The 22859-nt window shown below is 42.6% G+C and overlaps 2 protein-coding genes and 1 pseudogene across 3 annotated transcripts; 1 reads left to right on the top strand and 2 right to left on the bottom strand.

The window, feature by feature from the left end:
• Nucleotides 1–453: 453 nt before the first annotated feature.
• On the bottom strand, nt 454–5905 carry LOC115109332 (coactosin-like protein). The gene is made up of 4 exons (XM_029634120.2): nt 5486–5905; nt 5047–5129; nt 1088–1245; nt 454–910 (listed from the first exon to the last, which is right to left on the bottom strand). Exons 1-4 carry the CDS (start codon nt 5560–5562, stop codon nt 800–802), a joined length of 429 nt encoding a protein of 142 aa, XP_029489980.1. The 5' UTR covers nt 5563–5905; the 3' UTR covers nt 454–799.
• A 5056-nt stretch (nt 5906–10961) lies between these two features.
• Nucleotides 10962–14343, top strand: LOC115109784 (kelch-like protein 36; annotated as a pseudogene).
• zgc:56622 (uncharacterized protein LOC326033 homolog) lies at nt 14031–21335 on the bottom strand. 2 transcript variants are annotated; one of them, XM_029634117.2, is made up of 10 exons: nt 21108–21335; nt 20724–20897; nt 18099–18215; nt 16309–16386; nt 16044–16160; nt 15479–15591; nt 15240–15327; nt 15066–15149; nt 14694–14785; nt 14031–14603 (listed from the first exon to the last, which is right to left on the bottom strand). In XM_029634117.2, exons 1-9 carry the CDS (start codon nt 21189–21191, stop codon nt 14699–14701), a joined length of 942 nt encoding a protein of 313 aa, XP_029489977.1. In that variant the 5' UTR covers nt 21192–21335; the 3' UTR covers nt 14031–14603; nt 14694–14698. The 2 variants fall into 2 exon arrangements, with proteins under 2 accessions (XP_029489977.1, XP_029489976.1); XM_029634116.2 differs by having other exon boundaries at nt 14703–14785; nt 21108–21332.
• Nucleotides 21336–22859: the final 1524 nt, after the last annotated feature.

Here is a 22859-nt window from a genome sequence, read left to right as displayed (position 1 = left end):
ATAAAAGTAATCTTTAAAAAAAACATTCCTTTTTGGAGTTTAATCCAAATAAAAAGAGAGGCTACACTAGAGAAATGGCTGCTCCTGGGTTGGGCTAACTGAAAGTGCTTACAGCCCTGTCCCATTGGTTTGTGGGCCATAGGCAAATCATAGTCTCACCCCCATGAGTGGAGGATAGCCAATCACAGTGTAGTGTCCACAAACACACACACCTCCCATGATGCCCCTCTCTCCATGGGAGATTAAGGCAGTTAACACAGTGGGGTATATATTGGGGGTGGATTGGGAGATGAGAAAAGCTGGGCAGGAAAGACCTCTATTGCCAAGGATGCATGTTTGGACTACAACCACAGAAGAATACAGTAAAAGCACAATGATGACAAGTCAAATCAGATAGAGGCCCTTGCCCTTGTTCTGACAAACAGTACAGTAATGTGTCTTTTCCAGTTGTAACACAAACACAGCCCCCCAGATTGAGAGAGTTCATAACGTTGCTCTGCAGCTGAGATGATAGTGAGATGATGCACAGTACAGTAGATAATCATCCATGACCGTACAGGTGAGAGGGCTGAGGATAGGACTATAGCCATATATATGTCTGAGTGTGTCTCAACATGCTTTTTTGCGAGAGTGTGTGTGTGTGTGTGTTGCTGTGTTTTAATGTGTGTACCTGTGTGTAAGTGTGTGTACATGTGTGTGTGTATATATATCCCCCTCTCTCCCTCATCCAGGCATGAATACCCCTCCCTCCCCCAAAATGTAGCAGCCGCTCCCCTGCCCCGCCCTGGTGGACTCTCCTCTACTCTCCCTGGGCGTCATAGTTGGCCCCACCTGCCTTCTTCAGCTCGGTGCGAATGTAGTCCTCCTCCAGCTCACGAGGATCACTGATCATGAACTCCTTGGCAAAGTTCTGCAGGAGACAAACAGATGAGGAATTTAAGAGAAAAAGTGTTGAAAAAAAGATAGACAAACGAAGGTAATTTTTTATACTTTATTTGCCATTTAATGTACTGTATTTTAACAGAACATTAATATTTGATATTTGTAAAGGAATCATGTGAGTATGTGTGAGAACAGAGTCCCTAACCTGGACAATGTCTTTCACCAATGTCTTGTCAGTGCTGATCTTGGCACGCTGCAGGCCGCTCACGTTTTCCCCTATCCAGGTGATGAGGGTGAACTTGGCACGCTTGCTCATGGCGTCACCCGTCGTGATCCGCACAAAGCCAAAGAGACGCACATCATCTGATAGAGAGAGAGAGAGAGTCAGAAATTAGACTGACCATCAGACAAGCAGAAACATGCAGAGAGGCTGAGGACACAATTTCCATTCCCAGCTGCCTCATGACAGGTAATTACAGTATAGTTGTTAGAGAAATGGATTTGCCTCCATGTCCATGTTGGCAAGGCTTGATTCCTGTGTACTGTGAGTTGATTGAGCTTTGTGAGAGTGTTTCTATGCTGCTGTAAGAAGTATGAATGGCTTGTTATGGTGACACTACCGTGGCCATGCACCAAATCCAAAAGTGTGATAAATCGGTGAGTACAAGAGAGGAGAAGGTATTCAGGTCAACAGACTAAATAAAAAGGGGCTGGAGTTGTGAGCAATACCGAGGAGACTGGGGAGGCAGTGATTCTGGGTTCACTCTTTCACGCTCTGTCTCTCTCACACAAACACATCACATGTTAGCCCTACATGACCAGCTGCATTGTCTTGGAATAGAGATGTTTTTTTTCCTGTATAGTCCAACACACCAAATATGTGCCAAATCAGTTCCCTAAATAGATTATAGTAAAGGTAATAACACATTTATGGCATGATTCTGCTCTGGTCTGGGCCCTAGCTATTCCTTACCATTAATAATGCCCCATTGGTTCCCTCTGTACTAGAGGTTGACCAATTAATCGGAATGGCCGACAATCGGAAATCGGTATTTTTGGACACCGATTTTGCAGATTTAAAACTTTTTATTTTATTTTTAACACCTTTATTTAACTAGGCAAGTCAGTTAAGAACACATTCTTATTTTCAATGACGGCCTAGGAACGGTAGGTTAACTGCCTCCTTCAGGGGCAGAACGACAGATTTTCACCTTGTCAGCTCGGGGGATCCAATCTTGCAACCTTCCAGTTAACAAGTCCAACGCAATAACGACATGCCTCTTGTTGCACTCCACAAGGAGACTGCCTGTTACGCGAATGCAGTAAGCCAAAGTAAGTTGCTAGCTAGCATTAAACTATCTTATAAAAAACAATCAATCAATCATAATCACTAGTTAACTACACATGGTTGATGATATTACTAGATATTATCTAGCCTGCGTTGCGTATAATCTGACTGAGCATACAAGCATCTAAGTATCCGACTGAGCAGTGGTAGGCAGAAGCAGGCGCGTAAACATTCATTCAAACAGCACTTTAGTGCGTTTTGCCAGCAGCTCTTCGTTGTGCGTCAAGCATTGCGCTGTTTATGACTTCAAGCCTATCAACTCCCGAGATGAGGCTGGTGTAACCGAAGTAAAATGGCTGGCTAGTTAGCGCGTGCTAATAGCGTTTCAAACGTCACTCGCTCTGAGCGTGTGGTTGTTTCCCTTGCTCTGCATGGGTAACGCTGCTTCGAGGGTGGCTGTTGTCGTTGTGTTTCTGGTTCGAGCCCAGGGAGGAGCGAGGAGAGGGACGGAAGCTATACTGTTACACTGGCAATACTAAAGTGCCTATAAGAACATCCAATAGTCAAAGGTTAATGAAATACAAATGGTATAGAGGGAAATAGTCCTATAATTCCTAATAAACACAACGACAACAGCCACCCTCGAAGCAGCGTTACCCATGCAGAGCAAGGGAAACAACCACACGCTCAGAGCGAGTGACGTTTGAAACGCTATTAGCGTGCACTAACTAGCCAGCCATTTCACTTCGGTTACACCAGCCTCATCTCGGGAGTTGATAGGCTTGAAGTCATAAACAGCGCAATGCTTGACGCACAACGGAGAGCTGCTGGCAAAACTTCTTACCTGGGAATATTGAAGACTCATGTTAAAAAGGAACCACCATATGTTCTCATGTTCTGAGCAAGGAACTTAAAAGTGGCACATATTGCACTTTTACTTTCTTCTCCAACACTTTGCTTTTGCATTATTTAAACCAAATTGAACATGTTTCACTATTTATTTGAAGCTAAATTGATTTTATTGATGTATTATATTAAGTTAAAATAAGTGTTCATTCAGTATTGTTGTAATTTCCATTATTACAAATATATATATATTTTCTATATTTAAAAAAAAAAAATGTTTTATTTTATTTATTTTTTAAATCGGCCTATTAATCGGTATCGGCTTTTTGGTCCGTCAATAATCGGTATCGGCTTAGAAAAATCATTATCATTCGACCTCTACTCTGTACTGATCGGTACCATCTCAGCGTGATATCTGTGTTTACCTGTGCCTTGCTGATAGAGATTTTCCTGGCAGAGCTTCACAAGCAGCATACATCTAAAGGCTTTTGTTGTGCATGAACAATAATCAGTGTTCAAACTGTTATCAGCATGGTTACAAAGGCCATTGTTAGTTTCAACACCTACCCTGCATGTCCCCTACATGTCACATGACTTAGCCATGATCTCCACCAGACCATACACAGGTTTATGCTGTTTCTCCGTATAACAAACCACAAATTGGATGTTTCTAGTACTTAAAATCTTAAAAAAGGTCAGATTTTTTGTGCTTATTTCTATATTTGTCACATTGTGGCAGACAAGTAATGAATAAGCATATTCCACTGTTGAAAGAAAACACTAATTCTGCTAACTCCTGAGTATCAAGCCTGACCTCCCCTGTTGAAAACTTTCTGGTTTGTCATACTAATATCTCTTCCCTCTCCAAGCCATTCATTCTAGTTGTGCTGACACAAGTGCCCAGAAAACTGCTGCACTACTGAAACTATGATGATGTAGCAAAAAGACAAATATAATGCTTTAGTTTAGCCCTTTAATTGATAAGAAATACAGATGTTTATTTTAGCACACTATGTCTATCTAAACAACAGATGCAATTACTGAGCCTTCCCATATAAGTATCCACTACTTTTGACTGCAACAGTCTATGGCCCTCAAATACAGGATGAGACTTTCACAGTTTTTGTTAAAGCAGACTCATCAGAATGTATGAAACTTCTTATACAGTAGGATTAGGGCAACAATATTCCCCCGGGCAAAGACAAGGTTCAAAGTGAGGAGAGACAATGGTAGTATGGGACAGCCAGAGGTACTATTTGGGTAGTTAGTATAGCAATACATCAGTTCTCCTATTTAAAAAGGGTAATACATCGGTAATGGGCCTAGATCGTAATAAATCCGAATTACATCATTGGAATGCATGTCCTGAAACATAAATAAACCGGAGCAGCCTACAGACATACAGGCGCACCAGCGCTGGAGTATTTACCCACCACGCCCTACACTCCATATCTAATTAGGGTGGTGAGAGAGTGTCAGGAAAGGGTGCTGATAGGGTGGTGACAGCATGATTGGCTCACTAGGGGTGGGCACATTTATATTATGTCCTACATAGTGGGATAAAGACCCTGCGCTGAGCACAAGAAACAGTGGACACACTTTCAATGTTACTAATATTATAAGGCTTTATATTTCACACTTTTGAAGAACCCAGAAAGGCCTACTTCCTTATGAAGTCACGAGACAGATAGGCTATTAAAATGGTCACTGGGTCGCAGTACTTCTGGATTAAGTAGCCTACTGACGGCCAATAGACAGAGTTTTCTAAAATTATTGCTCTGGTAGGCTACAGAGCGTCACAAATCGGAAGTTCCTTCAAACGCTGAAGGTCTACTTCTTTACAAGCAACACAATTTCAGATAATATAGGTTTCCAACAACTCAATGAGCCCTACTGACTGACATGGCAACAAATCGTAAAGATGTGTGTGGTCTATAGATTATTACAGCGCTGTTGCCATTACGCAGGACCATTGCGGCCAATTTGAAATAACCGCATAAACTCAAAAATGAATGAAATCCCGGCCTTACCTGTGCACTGACTCTTGAATTCTTCATAATCAGTCCCCTGGCCCGCCGGCACAATCATATGACCCTCATATTTAAACGCGGCCCTAAAAGAACATAAAAGGCACAGTAAACGAATGCATTTCCACGTCCATCATCCGACATCTATCGGATGGGATTACAATGCATCTATCTAGTCGAGACCAGGCTGCGTAGGCTATTCATTCAAAAACCGGTGTCAAATGAGGGGCAGACTTGTCAGGTTTTGTGTCAACATATACGTGTCATTACCACTGTATTTTCTTGGATAGGCTAAATAAATGAAACACTGGATGAATGAATGAGAAGTGCGCAGTTTGATTATTCATCCATTGTTATTGATTTTATAAATATATTTTTAGGATGCTCTGTAAAATATCAGATTCCCACAATTGCCTATGCCCAACAAAGTCACCACACTCACCAGTTTATCTCTGTGTTATCGTCTCTGACGAGGTTATAAGCGTCCCTGCAAGCCTCTTTATCGATTCGTGTTGCCATTTTGGATGGACGCAAATGGACAGTAGAAATGAGAACGCAGAACAGATATGCTACCGGTAGTCGAAGTGAAAAAGCGAGGCGAAAAGATAAATCAAAAAGGAGCAGAACGAGAGTTATACAATAGAGACACCTCTAGTCTGAAATCACCAGCCCCTATTGAGCAGTCGAGTCTGTGCTATTACACGAGGAGCGCGCTGAGCAGGGTGTATCTTTTCTCAATTATCTGAGAAAGAGACTCTTTCCACGACTTGATTCATTTCCTATAGCCAATTTATGGGCGTTGGTGATGTTTGTCAATCAGGTTGCCGTACTAGTGCGGCGAAGTCCCCAGACGCAGTATTCACCTCCCAATGGTTAACTGAGGTATTCGGTTAAATTAAATCCACCCTTTTTCTATTGTTGCCGTTTTACTGCGCTATCGTGCCACCTTGTGGTCTGTCAATGTGATCGATGCTGGAGAACAATAGCCCGCAGCAAACAGTTTCCCAACCAATAACCACAGTGTGATTATAGCCGAGAGACAATTAAACATTCATAGAAAATAATAAACCATGGAAAGTATAGCTAGAAAACACAGAGATTTAGGTCATTTATTTCAAGCTATATGAGGGGACCAAGCGAGAGAGAAGGATAAATAAAATAAATAGAGAGATTGTGTGTGTGTGTTAGTCATTTTCCAATGGCTGTACATGCATGACCACATCCCCCATGAATTGATGAGCCCAAAATATCTAGAATAAAAACATGCAAACTAAAAGTTTCTACACTGAGGGATATGACTGCATGGAGATACCTTTAGCAGTGCAATGCTCACACTAACCTTTTAGATCTATATCTAATAGCTTTACGTTTTCAGCAGTTTCTGAATGCATCCTAAGTGGGCTCATGCACTCGCCATATGATTGGTTGGATTCACATACAGTCCACGGCTACTCCCTGGATGAGATCATGACTGCTGCTGAACAACAAAATAATACATTTTCAAACTGCTTTTGATCAAGCATGATATACCAATTGATTATGCTTTTTGCCCTGTTTATCAAAAGTGCTGTAAAAACGTGTCAATAATCAACTGACTGTCTTCCTTTATGTGTATAGTGTATGTGTATTCTCTCTGGTATGCAATCTGGTTTCCGTTCAGGTTATGGATGTGCCACTGCAACCTTAAATGTCCTAAATTATGTCACCATTGCCCTGGATTCTAAGCAATGTTGTGCTGCTATTTTTATTGACTCGGCCAAAGATTTTGATACGGTAGATGATTCCATTCTTGTGGACTGGCTAAGGAGTATTGGTGTCTGAGGGGTCTTTGGCTTGGTTTGCTAACTACTTCTCTCAAAGAGTGCAGTGTATAAAGTCAGAACATCTGCTGTCTCAGCCACTGCCTGCCACCAAGGGAGCACCCCAAGGCTTGATCCCCATCAACAACATAGCTCAGACAGTAGGAAGCTCTCTCATCCATTTATATGCAGATGATACAGTCTTATACTCAACTGGCCCCTCCCTGGATTTTGTGTTAAACGCTCTACAACAAAGCTTTTTTAGTCTCCATCAAGCTTTCTCTGCCCTTAACCTTGTTCTCAACACCTACAAAACAAAGGTCATGTGGTTTGGTAAAAAGAATGCCCCTCTCCCCATCGGTATACTTACTACCTCTGAGGGTTTAGAGCTTGAGGTAGCCACCTCATACAAGTATTTGAGTGTATGGCTAGGTACACTGCCCTTCTCTCAGCACATATCAAAGCTGCAGGCTAAGGTGTCACAATCATCGTAAGAACATTCGGACCAAAGCGCAGCATGATATGGGTTCCACATATTCATGTGAAACGCACAAAACAATAAACCACAACCGATACATGCCGCTATGGCATGCTCACAGGCAACTACACATTAACAAGATCCCACAAAACACAGCGGGGAAATGGCTGCCTAAATATGATCCCCAATCAGAGACAACGATAAACAGCTGCCTCTGATTGGGAACCATACCAGGCCAACATAGAAATAAAACAACCTAGATTACCCACCCTAGTCACACCCCGACCTAACCAACATAGAGAATAAAAGGTTCTCTATGGTCAGGGCGTGACATAAGGATAAATCTAGACTTGGTTTCCTCTAACGTAATCGCCCCTCTTTCTCCCCAGCTGCCAAACTAACCCTGATTCAGATGACCATTCTACCCTTGCTAGATTACAGAGATTTATAGATTTATAATTTATAGATCGGCAGGTAAGGGTGCTCTCGAGCGGCTAGATGTTCTTTACCATTCGGCCATCAGATTTGCCACTAATGCTCCTTATAGGACACATCACTGCACTCTATACTTCTCTGTAAACTGGACATCTCTGTATACCCATCGCAAGATCCACTGGTTGATGCTTATTTATAAAACCCTCTTAGGCCTCACTCCCCCCTATCTAAAATAACTATTGCAGCCCTCATCCTCCACATACAACACCCATTCTGCCAGTCACATTCTGTTAAAGGTCCCCAAAGCACACACATTCCTGGGTCGCTCCTCTTTTCAGTTTGTTGAAGCTAGTGACTGGAACGAGCTGCAACAAACACTCAAACTAGACAGTTTTATCATTCAAAGACTCAATCATGGACACTCTTACTGACAGTTGTGGCTGCTTCACGTGATGTATTGTTGTTTCTACCTTCTTGCCTTTGTGCTGTTGTCGGTGCCCAATAATGTTTGTACCATGTTTTGTGCTGCTACCGTGTGCTGCTGCCATGTTGTGTTGCTTCCATGTTGTTGTCATGTGGTGTTGCTGCCATGCTATGTTGTTGTCTTAGGTCTCGCTTTACGTAGTGTTGTGGTCTCTCTTGTCGTGATGTGTGTTTTGTCCTATATTTGTATTTTTAATCACAGCCCCGGTCCCCACAGGAGGCCTTTTGCCTTTTGGTAGGCCGTCATTGTAAATAAGAATTTGTTCTGAACTGACTTGCCTAGTTAAAAAAAGGTTAAAGAAATCAAAAAATATTACAACAAATGCTGTGGTAAATTCAGAATCTGTGGTTTTATTCTCACACGATCAATATCACTGTTGAACATAAAAGCGTCTCATGTAGATCGTTGCTAGATCTCAAAGTTACTGTTGAATAGCTGCTACAATGTAACAAGAAGCCAATATAATCTTCCAGTGTCCTCCCCTGAGAGGTCAAAGTGAGGTGATACATTGTGGCATGATGTCATTGTCAAATTTTCAGTTCAGCTCTAGTCCAAGTTATGCAGTGGTGGAAAAAGTACCCAAACATCATACTTTAGTAAAAGTAAAGATACCTTAATTGAAAATGATTTAAGTAAAAGTGAAAGTTAGCCAGCAAAATACTACTTAATTAAGTCTACAAGTATTTGGTTTGAAACATACATAAGTATCAAAAATAAAAGTAATTGCAAAAATATACTTAAGTATCAAAAGAAAAACTATAAATAATTTCAAATTGCTTATATTAGGCAAACCAGACAGCATAATTTTATTTTTAAATTTACAGATCACCAACAGCACACTCCAACACTCAGACAATTAACAAACAATACATTTGTGTTTAGTGAGTCGGACAGAAACGAGGCAGTAGGGATGATCAGGATTGTTCACTTGGTAAGTGTGTGAATTGGACGAATTTCCTGTCTTGCTAGGCATTCAAAATTGAACCCATGTCAGGGAAAATGTATGGAATAAAAAGTACATTATTTTCTTTAGGAATGTAGTAAAGTAAAAGTTGTCAAACATATAAATAGTAAAGTACAGGGCCAGGTTGCATAAAACATCTTAAGTTATTTTCCCCCTTATCTTTCCCCTTAGTTTCCTTAACTTTAAGTCAGTTGCACAAAACATTTTAAGTTGAATTTCCCCCTTAAATGAAGTGAAAAAGTTAAGGGTGCCAATGAGGTCCCTTAACTGCTTCATTCAGTATGGATATCAATGTAAACAGCATTTGTGGAGATGAATGTTGCTTTCATCTGCTCTGGTTAGCTACAAAAGGAACACATCAACCAGCTAGCTACTTAGCTAAACAACGGAAGGTGCACAATCTATGGCTACAAAGTCATCTGGCTAGTTAGCTATAGCTACTCTGTAAGCTAGCTTAATTTAACTAGACAGTAAAATAAACAAGTTGAGAAAAAAGTAAGTCCAATAAATGTGGATTATTATCTTCTGAAGCAATTTGATTATCTGTCTTGATTGTATGAGTTCTATTTTGCTATCTCCCAAAATAAAAGCAATCTCTTTGATGAGAAGTTTAGTCAGTGAATCAGGCTGTCTCCATGGTAACCATATACTCTTTCTGCCATACATGCCTTCAAACTACCATAAAACATCTTAAGTATGACCTTACCTAAGGAAACATTTGATAGGCTCTATGTAACCGCCTTAAACACAATTCTCTTAGGTAAGGGACATTCATTCCTTAAGGTAAACACTTAAGATGTTTTATGCAACTGGGCCCAGATACCCCCCAAAACTACTTAAGTGGTACTTTAAAGTTTTTTTACTTAAGTACTTTCACCACTGAAATGATGTAGCTCACTAGCCCAAGATGTACTCTTAAGGAGCCTATGGTTACTCCTTAAGGTCCATGGACCTTCTGTTATTTTCAGAGGTAGACTTACTCTGGCAGCCAAAACAGCCAAATGCTCCATCTAAACATGAATTGATTCTCAATTGCGATATGGTTCTAGAAACATAAAGCCCTTTACGTTCGTATCCCATCCAAATAATTTTAAAAAATGCAAAAATATACACTTACTGTACACTGTTTTAACCTGTTTTGCAGCCAACAGTATTCTTCAGTGACAACATGTTTCTGGCGGCCTTCTTCCATTACACACAGGTGTTCAGAGCATGCTGGATAGCTAATTAGCACAGGTGGTCCCTCTGTCTTCTGTAAACGTTATGTAACATGGATATATGGCCTTGTGGGAACACTAACCCTAACCGTATGTAATGGAACTGAGAACCATGGGCTAATAGCCCACTTATGATTTCTCTGAATTCTATCATACAAATGTCACTGTCCTTTAGATTGTGTTGGATTAAGAGCACACAATGGATGATGGAAGACAAAGCCGTGCTTCACGGCCTCAACGGATAAGTGAGTCATCCAAAGTTAGTAGCATGATGTGACCTATCTAGCTACAGTATTAGTTTTGTCTTACCTGACTAACTTACTTCAACTATCACTTTTAATGTCATATTATCTGTTGCTATATGTCTCAGGTCTACTGTTGGGCGGAGCAAGCAGACTTCCTCCTGCAGGGTCTGAATGAGCAGCGTCAGCGCAGCCAGCTGTGATTCGTGGTGCTGGTGGCTGATGAGCAGCGTATCCCAGCCCACTGCGCTCTACTGGCCGTCTCAAGCCCTTCCTTCCAGGCTATAGTCACCCTGCGAATGAGGGAGGAGCGACAGGCAGAGGTGGAGCTGGTGGGGGCCTCCTTTAGGCTGTGGTGGACTTCCTCTACAGTGGGGAGGCTCTGATCAGGCCCTACACCCAAACAAGGGCACTGCGTTCATCCACCTCTGGCCTGCTCGCCTCCCTACCACTGAGGAAGTACAGTTCCCGCTCAGCCCAGTCAAAACTGTTCGCTGCTCTGGCCCCCCAATGGTGGAACAAACTCCCTCACGACGCCAGGACAGCGGAGTCAATCACCACCTTCCGGAGACACCTGAAACCCCACCTCTTTAAGGAATACCTAGGATAGGATAAAGTAATCCTTCTCTCCCCCCCTTAAAAGACCTAGATGCACTATTGTAAAGTGGCTGTTCCACTGGATGTCATAAGGTGAAAGCACCAATTTGTAAGTCGCTCTGGATAAGAGCGTCTGCTAAATGACTTAAATGTAAATGTAAATGGGAGCTGCTGCTGGATGGAGGAAACATTGACCGTGTTCTGGAGACGGACCACCTGCTGCAGGTGTGGAGGGCAGTGGACTTCTGCTGCCAGTACCTGGAGAAAGAGGTGAGTGAGGACAACTACCTGTAACTGCAGGAGCTGGCTCTGCTCTACAGCCTGGAGAGACTAGATGCCTACATCGACCATTTCATCCTGGAACGCTTTGCCACCCTCTCCTTCACCCCAGGCTTCCTGAGTGATGTCTGGCTGCCCAAGCTCCTACCTGGCCAGCAGGCAGGTCCAGCATGAGAATGAGCAGGCTCTGCTCCAGGCTTCTCTCCAGTGGCTGAGCCACACGCCAGACCGCCCTGAACACGCCTGCCAGCTCCTCTCCCACATCCGCTTCCTCCCTGCTGTATGGGCTCTGCTGCCCCTGGAGGCCAGCTGTGAGGTGCTGGTGGAGGAGGCTCTGGACTACCACACAAGGGCCAGTGCCTAACCAGTTTTGCAGACAGGTGGCAGGGAGGGGAGGAGCAGTTCCTACTTGTGGGTGGGGAGATGTCAGAGCATGGGGGAGGAGCTGATTGCAGATGTTCGCTGGCTAGATTTAGACTCTGGTGGGTGGATGGTGGAGATCCAGATCCCAGCCCAGAGGAGCCACCACCATGTCACTGTACTGGGGGATTTCATCATGCAACTCATCACAAGTTAATGGAGGTGATGCTGCCAGGAACCTGCTGTACTGCTACAAACCCAGAGACAACTAGTTGATCAAGGTAAAGCTCTGCTCTTACACTGCAACCCAACCTAACATTTCCAAAATGACTCCAATTATGTTTAATCTCTTCTCTAGAGTGCCCCAATGAACCAGTGATGTGTGGATTTCTAACTGGGAGCCATTGGGGAGTGTCTGATTGTGCTTCTACACCTGCATTGCTTGCTGTTTGGGGTTTTAGGCTGGGTTTCTGTACAGCACTTTGAGATATCAGCTGATGTACGAAGGGCTATATAAATACATTTGATTTGATTTGATTTGATTGCTGTTGGAGGGCGTAATAATAACGGGCTCTGTTGTCAGTGGAGATTTACACCCCTACAGACGACTGCTGTACATATGTAGCAGGACTGCCCAGGGGAGAATTCAACTCACCCTGATTCACAGTCACACTACTCCTCAATGGTCTCCCAAAGCGTCACCTGTACTCCTGTCTCTGACATTACTTCCCCCTGTTAAGCAGCAAGACAACAGAGTAAGGAGAACAACACTCTGCCTAAGGGGTAGCTCTCTGTTGTCACGGTTCCCAATACAGATACTATAACTATTGTGCCTCTTTGCCTGGCAGGCTGGCACAACTCACATCAAAGTCCTTTCTCTCACTTGTCCCTCTCTACTCCATTTCTCTGCAGATTCACCTATGGCAATGCAGGCACATCTCATAAAGGATTGGTCTACATCTCAGGCGGCCATATCTACCAGATCGGGCCGTACCGGCGAGTCATTTTTGAGCTATGACCCCAGAGGAGGAGACGTCTGGGTGGAGCGCCAGGCACGGGGGTGGCACTGCATGACGTCACTTCACCACCTCATCTATGTAATCGGGGGCAGCAATGACCACGAGGAGAGCATTGAGTGCTTTGACATCCTGGTGGTGGAGGCCTTTGACCCCCAGAGTGAACAATGGATCTGTATAGCCCCCCTCCTCCAGCCTAACAGTGAGGCGGTCTGTGGGGGTAAGATCTTTAACAAAATATATATTTTACCCTTATTTTACCAGGTAAGTTGACTGAGAACACATTCTCATTTACAGCAACGTGCTGGGGAATAGCTACAGGGGAGAGGAGGGGGGATGAACGAGACAACCTACGTGCTGGGGGGCTACAGCTGGGAGAGCATGGTTTTCTCACAGGTCACACAGGGGTTTGACCCCGAAAATGCCAGTGGGTGCGGGATCCAGACCTTTCCAAAATCATTATAGGCAGGGGAAAAGAGCTGTGTAGCTGCCAATGGAACACAGTGGATGACAGAACTACCTATATCATATCACATCATCTCTAAAAGCACAAAACCTCACAAAGGGACTAGTTCTGTTTCAGCTAATTTGTGAAGACTTCCAACATGCTTAACATTGGGGACTATGTGAAAAAGTTTTACTTTGATGTGCTTCCTATTACAATTGAAGCATAATCTATACTGAACAAAAATGTAAATGCACATGTAACAATTTCAAGGATTTTTACTGAGTTAAGTAAATTGAAATAAATTCATTAGGCCCTAATCTATGGATTTCAAATGATTGGCAGGGGCACAGCCATGGGTGAGCCTGGGAGGGCATAGGCCCACCCACTTGGGAGCCAGGTCCACCCACTGGGGAGCCAGGCCCAGCTAATCAGAATGAGTTTTTCCCCACAAAAGGGCTTTATGACAGGCAAAAATACTCCTCAGCACCCCCCTTCCCCCTCCTCAGACGCTCCCGCAGGTGAAGAAGCTGGATGTGGGGGTCCTGGGCTGGTGTAGTTACACGTGGTCTGCAGTTGTGAGGCCAGTTGGATGTTCTGCCAAATTCTATAAAAATGATGTTGGTCGAGGAAGGATAAGTGCACCTGTGTAATCAGCTTCAGACCAACACTTTAAAAAAATTATTTTATCTTTATTTAACTAGGCAAGTCAGTTAAGAACAAATTCTTATTTTCCATGACGGCCTAGTGGGTTAATTGCCTTGTTCAGGGGCAGAACAACAGATTTTTACCTTGTTATCTCGGGGATTCGAGCCACTAGGCTACCTGCTGCCACTTTGTGTTTATATTTTGGTTCAGTATATGTGTTTTAAACTAAACGTTTTGTTTGAGTTATGATGATAAGAAAAAATATGGCATCCCTTCAGAATCAGGCAGACAGGGCACAGTGTTGGCACAGAGGGCATACTGTATATCTATTCAAATCATGTCAACAAAAAAACAATAGCATCCATCCATACCTTCAGCGCCACATTTCTATTTATCATCACAATTTCACATTATAGGTAAACAATAAACACTGATTGAAGACCATTTGCAGGCCAATGTTGAGGAGGTGGATAGTAATCTGGCCTTGTTCTCAGGTTGAGAAACAGTTATCTTATTCTCCCAAGTGATTTCTCTGTCTCTTGTCTCTGATCCCCAGGGACTCTCATTCAAAGGGGTAGTATGGATGAGACTTCAAGCTGAAGAACAGAAACATGTCAGGGTAGGAGCAGTTGTTCTCTACATGGTATTATTGATGTATTAAGTATTTGATTAAGGAAGCGTTGAACCTGTCTTACGAGTCGATGATGCAGCTCTTCCAGCCTCTATTCAGTCCTCTCAGTGCCGACATGTCCTCTTCAGTCAGAGAGAAGTCAAAGATCTGCAGGCAACACACTTTCTTTTTGAGTGTTTATTGTACCATTGACACATTTGATTTATGTTAGTGAGTAATGTATGTGAAAGTTCAGTTAATAACTAAATGTGTAAACCAAGACATTGATCTGACATTGATCAAACTAGCCCTAAGACTGAATACTATATCAGTCAAAGTCATATTGCTCAAACTGAACTTGATATGAACTCATGGTATGATTGAGCAAGAGCTACATGTAGTACAAATTAGTAAATATAATCTATATTGGGTCAGAGAGAGAGTTCACCTTAGTGTTTTCCAGAATGTGATTGGGTTTCACACTTTTGGGGATCACTGCAATACCCTGCTGCACATGGTACCTCAGCAGTACCTGAAACACACACACATAGTCCTTAGATGCAGAGCCCAGATGCACACCCACACACTAGATGTGTGTTTCTACTGAACTATCTAGTCTAACCTGAGCGGGGCTCCGTCGGTGCTTCTTAGCCACGTCTCCTACCACAGGGTCTTCCAGCAGCTTCTCAGGATCAGTGTCTCCACAGTGACTGTAGGAAGTATTGACACAGTCAACTTTTGGAACATAGGGAGGGATGTTTACTCGGCCAACCGTGGGGTCAATAGTGCAGAACAGAGCAATATAGTGCAGGATCATAGTCCAGTCGCTAATGTCTACATGTTATTGTCAGGAGCACTCACAATTCTTTGGGTCTTCCAGGGGAACCTAAGGGGCTGTAGGCAGTGAGGGTGATGTTGCGAGACTTGCAGAAATCCACCAGGTCAGACTGGACCAGGTAGGGATGCAGCTCCACCTGCAGGAGCGGAGGGAGAGAGATAATGAGATTACAGAGTTGTAAGAACGCTCTTTCGGCTGTTATCCATTCTTGTCTACTACCCTCTGACCCAGTAGCGACACCCACACACTCTTTCAGAATGGTAAACACACCCGTTTGCACATGTAGTGTCCATGCATAAACACAGTTAACTGTGTATTGCACTGGTTGAGCTGGTTAAAGGTGGTGAAATAGCTTTGTGACACAGGAGGTTGGTGGCACATTAATTGGGGAGTACGGGCTCATAGTACTGGCTGGAATGAAATTAATGGAATGGTATCGAATTCATCAAACACATTCCATGAACTCCATTCCAGCCATTATTATGAGCTGTCCTCCCCTCAGTAGCCTCCTGTGGTTTGTGAGGTACTCAGGGTTTCATAATAGTGTATTTGAAATAGCTAAAGTTGCAGTGTAAAGCCTTGAAGAACCTGGTTGACTGCAGGGGGAACCTTGGCCACAGAGAGCAGTCTCTCCAGCTGGAGGACGTTGAAGTTGGAAACGCCAATGCTCTTCACTTTCCCTGAGGCCTGCAAGGCCTCCATCCCCTACATCACATAGCAGACATTACAGCACAGGCACAGTAATACACCACACTTCAAGATACCAAAAATAGACCACGAAAAAATACAAATAATTTTGTTGTTAGGAGACAGTATAATGATGTTGATGAAGAGGAGATGATAGTGTTTTAACCTTCCACACGTCCAGATAGTCAATGTCAGTGGTGAGCATTTCTCCATCTCTCATAGGGAAGAGCTCATCATCCACTTTCTGGAAGGAATGAAAAAGATACAGTGCATTCGGAAAGTATTCAGACCCCATGACTTTCTCCACATTTTGTTACGTTACGGCCTTATTCTAAAATGGATTCAATTGTTTTTTCCCCCTCATCAATCTACACACAATACCCCATAATGACAAAGCAAAAACAGGTTTTTAGAAATTTTAGCAAATGTATAAAACTAAAAAAACTGAAATTTCACATTTACATAAGTAATCAGACCCTTTACTCAGTACTTTGTTGAAGCACCTTTGGCAGCGATTACAGCCTTGAGTCTTTTTGGGTTTGACGCTACAAGGTTGGTACGCCTGTATTTGGGGAGTTTCTCCTATTCTTCTCTGCAGATCCATTCAAGCTCTGTCAGGTTGGATGGGGAGCGTCGCTGCACAGCTATTTTCAGGTCTCTCCAGGGATGTTCGATTGGGTTCAAGTCCGTGCTCTGGCTGGGCCTCTCAAGGACATTCAGAGACTTGTCCTGAAGCCACTCCTGTGTTTACTTGGCTGTGTGCTTAGGGTTGTTGTCCTGTTGGAATGTGAACCTACACCAGTCTGAGGTCCTGAGCGCCCTGGAGCAGGTTTTCATCAAGGATCTCTCTGTATTTTGCTCCGTTCATCTTTCCCTCGATCCTGACAAGTCTTCCAGTCCCTGCCGCTGAAAAACATCCCCACAGCTTGATGCTGCCACAACCATGCTTCACTGTAGGGGTGGTGCCATGTTTCCTCCAGATGTGATGCTTGGCATTCAGGCCAAAGAGTTCAATATTGGTTTCATCAGACCAGAGAATCCTTTTTCTCATTGTCTGAGAGTCCTTTAGGTACCTTTTGGCAAACTCCAAGCTGGCTGTCATGTGACTTTTACTGAGGAATGGCTTCCATCTGACCACTCTACCATAAAGACCTCATTGGTGGAATGCTGCAGAGATGGTTTTCCTCATGGAAGGTTCTCCCATCTCCACAGAGGAACTATGGAGCTCTTTCAGAGTGAACAGGTTCTTGGTCACCTCGCTGTCACCCCGATTGCTCCGTTTGGTTCAAAACTTCTTCCATTTAAGAATGATGGAGGCCACTGTGTTCTTGGGGACCTTCAATGCTGCAGAAATGTTTTGGTACCCTTCCCCAGATCTGTGCCTCAACACAATCCTTTCTCAGAGCTCTATGGACAAACCCTTCGACCTCATGGTTTGGTTTTTGCTCTGACATGCACTGTCAACTGTGGGATCTTATATAGACAGGTGTGTGCCTTTCCAAATCATGTCCAATCAATTGAATTTACCACAGTTGGACGCCAATGAAGTTGTAGAAACATCTTAAGAATGGTCAATGGAAACAGGATGCAGCTGAGCTCAATTTCGAGTCTCATATCAAAGGGTCTGAATACTTATGTAAATAAGGTTTTTCTGTTTTTTATTTTTAATACATTTGTAAAAAATAAAAAAATAACCTGTTTTCGCTTTGTGAGTATGGGGTATTGTGTTTCGATTGATGAGGGGGAAAATATATTTTTATCAATTTTAGAATAAGGCTGCAACATAACAAAATGTGGAAAAAGGGAAGGGATCTGAATACATTCCAAATGCTCTGTATGTGAAAGTAAACCGAGATTTGTTGTTGAAATGTCAAGAACTGTATCATTACAGTCCATTAGTCCCTGTATCATTCATGTGACTATTTGTGCCAGTGTCAGTGTGAACTGTAAGCCCACCTTCAGTCCTACAGGGAAGTGCATCAGATACAGGTCCAGATAGTCCAGCTGCAGGTCACTCAGGGACTTGTTTAGACACAATGGGATGTCATGGGTCGCATGGTGTGTACTCCACAACTACACACAAAGAAGTGGTCACAGGTCTATTCAGCAACACAACACAATGATATAGCAAATCAACCATGAATACAGAGAAGAGCCCGTAGATAGAAACCAGTTCTGCTTCCAAGTCAGTACATACAGTGCCTTGCGAAAGTATTCGGCCCCCTTGAACTTTGTGACCTTTTGCCACATTTCAGGCTTCAAACATAAAGATATAAAACTGTATTTTTTGTGAAGAATCAACAACAAGTGGGACACAATCATGAAGTGGAATGACATTTATTGGATATTGCAAACTTTTTTAACAAATCAAAAACTGAAAAATTGGGCGTGCAAAATTATTCAGCCCCCTTAAGTTAATACTTTGTAGCGCCACCTTTTGCTGCGATTACAGCTGTAAGTCTCTTGGGGTATGTCTCTATCAGTTTTGCACATCGAGAGACTGAAATTTTTTCCCATTCCTCCTTGCAAAACAGCTCGAGCTCAGTGAGGTTGGATGGAGAGCATTTGTGAACAGCAGTTTTCAGTTCTTTCCACAGATTCTCGATTGGATTCAGGTCTGGACTTTGACTTGGCCATTCTAACACCTGAATATGTTTATTTTTGAACCATTCCATTGTAGATTTTGCTTTATGTTTTGGATCATTGTCTTGTTGGAAGACAAATCTCCGTCCCAGTCTCAGGTCTTTTGCAGACTCCATCAGGTTTTCTTCCAGAATGGTCCTGTATTTGGCTCCATCCATCTTCCCATCAATTTTAACCATCTTCCCTGTCCCTGCTGAAGAAAAGCAGGCCCAAACCATGATGCTGCCACCACCATGTTTGACAGTGGGGTTGGTGTGTTCAGGGTGATGCTTTTACGCCAAACATAAAGTTTTGCATTGTTGCCAAAAAGTTCAATTTTGGTTTCATCTGACCAGAGCACCTTCTTCCACATGTTTGGTGTGTCTCCCAGGTGGCTTGTGGCAAACTTTAAACAACACTTTTTATGGATATCTTTAAGAAATGGCTTTCTTCTTGCCACTCTTCCATAAAGGCCAGATTTGTGCAATATACGACTAATTGTTGTCCTATGGACAGAGTCTCCCACCTCAGCTGTAGATCTCTGCAGTTCATCCAGAGTGATCATGGACCTCTTGGCTGCATCTCTGATCAGTCTTCTCCTTGTATGTCCTTGTATGAGCTGAAAGTTTAGAGGGACGGCCAGGTCTTGGTAGATTTGCAGTGGTCTGATACTCCTTCCATTTCAATATTATCTCTTGCACAGTGCTCCTTGGGATGTTTAAAGCTTGGGAAATCTTTTTGTATCCAAATCCGGCTTTAAACTTCTTCACAACAGTATCTCGGACCTGCCTGGTGTGTTCCTTGTTCTTCATGATGCTCTCTGCGCTTTTAACGGACCTCTGAGACTATCACAGTGCAGGTGCATTTATACGGAGACTTGATTACACACAGGTGGATTGTATTTATCATCATTAGTCATTTAGGTCAACATTGGATCATTCAGAGATCCTCACTGAACTTCTGGAGAGAGTTTGCTGCACTGAAAGTAAAGGGGCTGAATAATTTTGCACGCCCAATTTTTCAGTTTTTGATTTGTTAAAAAAGTTTGAAATATCCAATAAATGTCGTTCCACTTCATGATTGTGTCCCACTTGTTGTTGATTCTTCACAAAAAAATACAGTTTTATATCTTTATGTTTGAAGCCTGAAATGTGGCAAAAGGTCGCAAAGTTCAAGGGGGCCGAATACTTTCGCAAGGCACTGTATGTCAACTGAGGTCCAGCTTGTTTTTGGGAGGTTTTCTGAAAAATCACTTAGTCAATATGACTTAACTTTTTTAGTGTTACGTAATAGACATTGACCAATAAAACTAGTGTATATATCAACAAATACTCTACAGTAGAGGTCTTCACGTGTCCACCCAAACCCAAATACCAGAGACCAGCCCCGTGACCCGAGCAGGTCTGGGTCCAAAATGTATACTTTTCCCTCGGGTCTGGGTCAGGTCCTGTTTGATTGTCATCGATTCTCAGGTCTATGTAACTACAGCTGATAGACCCGAGTGGACCCGAATGGATCCGACCATGGCTCTGCACAGCATATAGCATATTAATTTTACGCTAATAAGGTGAATATATTGATTATAGAAGGCCTAGCCAACATATAAATACCTATTCATTAACCAGAAGAGCAACTTGGCTGATAAACATAATTTTCTTGTCACTAGGGTTCAATCGGTTCTGGTCTAGGTTGGTTGTTGTCGGGTCCATATGGGTTCGGGTCTGAATACCCCATTTATTTTATGATCAGGTCTATTCGGATCCTGGTCTGATTGTCCTCGTATACGTTCGGCTCCGGGTCCACTTTTTGGACCCGAGAAGATCTCTACTCTACAAGCAAAATTCATATCAGATTGCATGTATTTGAACTTTGTATTGGACAAAAAGATCAAAGGGCAAGCTCATGTCCACCTGGAACAGTGACAGCCAGCCCACATAAACACTCAGCCGCAGCACCCACCTTACTGACGACGTACATGTCTTGTCGTTGGATGATGCCTTGCTGCATCTTGGAGCGGAGGGCCTTGCTGATCTCGACCTCATTGCAGTAGCTGTAGGCTGTGTCTATGTGACGGTAACCAGCAGCTATGGCAGCTTCCACCGCACTTTGACACACTGCTGCTGAACTGCCTGACTGAACAACACAAAGACACCGTAATGACCATTTAACCCACTGTGTAATAACAGCAATCACCACTGTAATAACATACACCTTTCATACTTAGAGAATAATACATAGACACTATATATACTGAGATTTTGAGATAACCTTCAATGTGTGGTTGAGGTAGGGAGTGGGAGTGGGAGAGAGAGAAAGAGAGAGCAAGAAAGAGAGAGAGAGTACCTTCCATGTTCCCAAGCCCAGCAGGGGCATGCGTGTGCCATCATTCAGCTCTACTGTCCGAACAACACTGGTGCTCACCTCCATGTGGTGGGTTAAAACAGCATAGAAAGACAGGAAGAGCCTTGTGACAGGGACTTGTGACTTATCCTTCCTCTTTACCAACTACTTTGTTACCCGCATACCCTTCTCTTTCTATTTCTACCTCTCTCTCTCTCTCTTGCGTCCTTCCTTATCTTTCTAGTTAATCATTGAACTATGTAAGAAGTACTTCACCACAATTGTGTATTTATGTGTACACTCAGTAACTGAGGGCTGTTGTAAAGACTCAGGGGAGGAAGGAGAATGTTGTAAAGGTCACTTTCTTCAGACAGGAAATACTCATGTGCACACAATATGTGGTAGGAAAGGTGTGGCCTATGCACTGTGAGATATATGTGATATTGTACCAAAGTGTACATTTTAAACTTGAAGTGTTTGGTGATGCAATGCAAATACATTCAGACATGCAAGTCCTGGATGCAGGCCAAATAATGTGTCCTTGTTGAATCTGCTCAGCAACGTCCCAAACTGCAATACACACATCCAACAGTAGGATGTGCTATAGTGTCAGCAATGAATGATTTCATGCTACAGTCAGTCATCAAAACAATTTTTTATTTTATTTTTTACAAATGAGCTGTAGAAGCATACCATTGAACCATACCATTGTGTGGAGTTAGACTGATAAATGTATCTGTGTGTAGTATGAGTAAAAGTATTCCATTGTAATATTCATTATTTGTGAGGACGTTTGTTTTCTTTCTTTAAAACCAAAAGAGCCTTCATAGGGATTTGAAACTGAAGGTCACTCAAGGTGTGTCTAGGCCCTAGGGAATAACATTTTAGTATGAGAAAGTTCTGGGTGAAAATCAATAAAAGTGTACTGAATATACTGACATAAAGCATTTACAAAACATTATACTTGAATTAGAAATGACAACAGTTCAAGACTGAATAATATTGTTCAATACTGTATTTAATAATAAATATATATTTTAATTATCTTGAGATTGTTTAGCAGAAGATTTACACCTGATGGAAAAGCATTCCAGGTGAAGCTGGTTGAGAGAATGCAAAGCTGTCATCAAGGCAAAGGGCAAAGGGTGACTACTTTGAAGAATCTCAAATATAAAATATGTTTTTTATTTTTGTAACACTTTTTTGGTTACTACATGATTCCATATGTGTTATTTCATCGTTTTGATGTCTTAACTATTATTCTACAATGTAGAAAATAGTACAAATAAAGAAAAACCCTTGAATGAGTAGATGTGTCCAAACTTTTGACTGGTACTGCATATCATTGAGTTAATAAAGCCGCATACACATATGGTTTCTTTTTTTGTTTTCTTGAGTAAGGGTGCTCCAAAATGCAGGTGTTTCAGCCTAGCTCAGTGCTTTCTGAGGTGGTGGGGCAAGCCAGAAGTAAATACGAAGCGTTGCACCGTGATTGGCTCATTGTTCTGTCACTCATGGGCACATTATGTCACTGCCAATTCTAAGGGTAGAGCTCAAAGATCCAAGCCTCTTGGGTGGTGCCATAGAGTTACATTAGACGTGTCCATCCAAGAAGGCAGAAGGTCATTGGCCACAGATAAAATGACGTCAAATCACATTGTCTACAGTAGCTTTGATTGGACTGATACGATGATAAATAATGAAGAGAAATTATAGATAAAACGTATCAGTGCTCATCGGCTATGGACATAAACA

This window comes from Oncorhynchus nerka, linkage group LG25 (assembly GCF_034236695.1).
Source record: "Oncorhynchus nerka isolate Pitt River linkage group LG25, Oner_Uvic_2.0, whole genome shotgun sequence".
Classification (NCBI taxonomy): domain Eukaryota; kingdom Metazoa; phylum Chordata; class Actinopteri; order Salmoniformes; family Salmonidae; genus Oncorhynchus; species Oncorhynchus nerka.
The sequence above is the reverse complement of the archived record's forward strand: the minus strand, read 5'-3'. Positions and strand labels throughout refer to the sequence as shown.

Coding starts and splice junctions, on each gene's coding strand:
- LOC115109332 (XM_029634120.2), bottom strand. CDS start 5,562: ATGGCAACACGAATCGATAAAGAGGCTTGCAGGGACGCTTATAACCTC. Junction 5,130..5,485: donor GATAACACAGAGATAAACTG/GTGAGTGTGGTG, acceptor ATGTTCTTTTAG/GGCCGCGTTTAAATATGAGG. Junction 911..1,087: donor TGGTGAAAGACATTGTCCAG/GTTAGGGACTCT, acceptor TGTCTCCTGCAG/AACTTTGCCAAGGAGTTCAT.
- zgc:56622 (XM_029634116.2), bottom strand. CDS start 21,191: ATGGAGGTGAGCACCAGTGTTGTTCGGACAGTAGAGCTGAATGATGGC. Junction 16,161..16,308: donor ACTATCTGGACGTGTGGAAG/GTTAAAACACTA, acceptor TATGTGATGTAG/GGGATGGAGGCCTTGCAGGC. Junction 14,604..14,702: donor AAGAGCTGCATCATCGACTC/GTAAGACAGGTT, acceptor TCTGTTCTTCAG/CTTGAAGTCTCATCCATACT.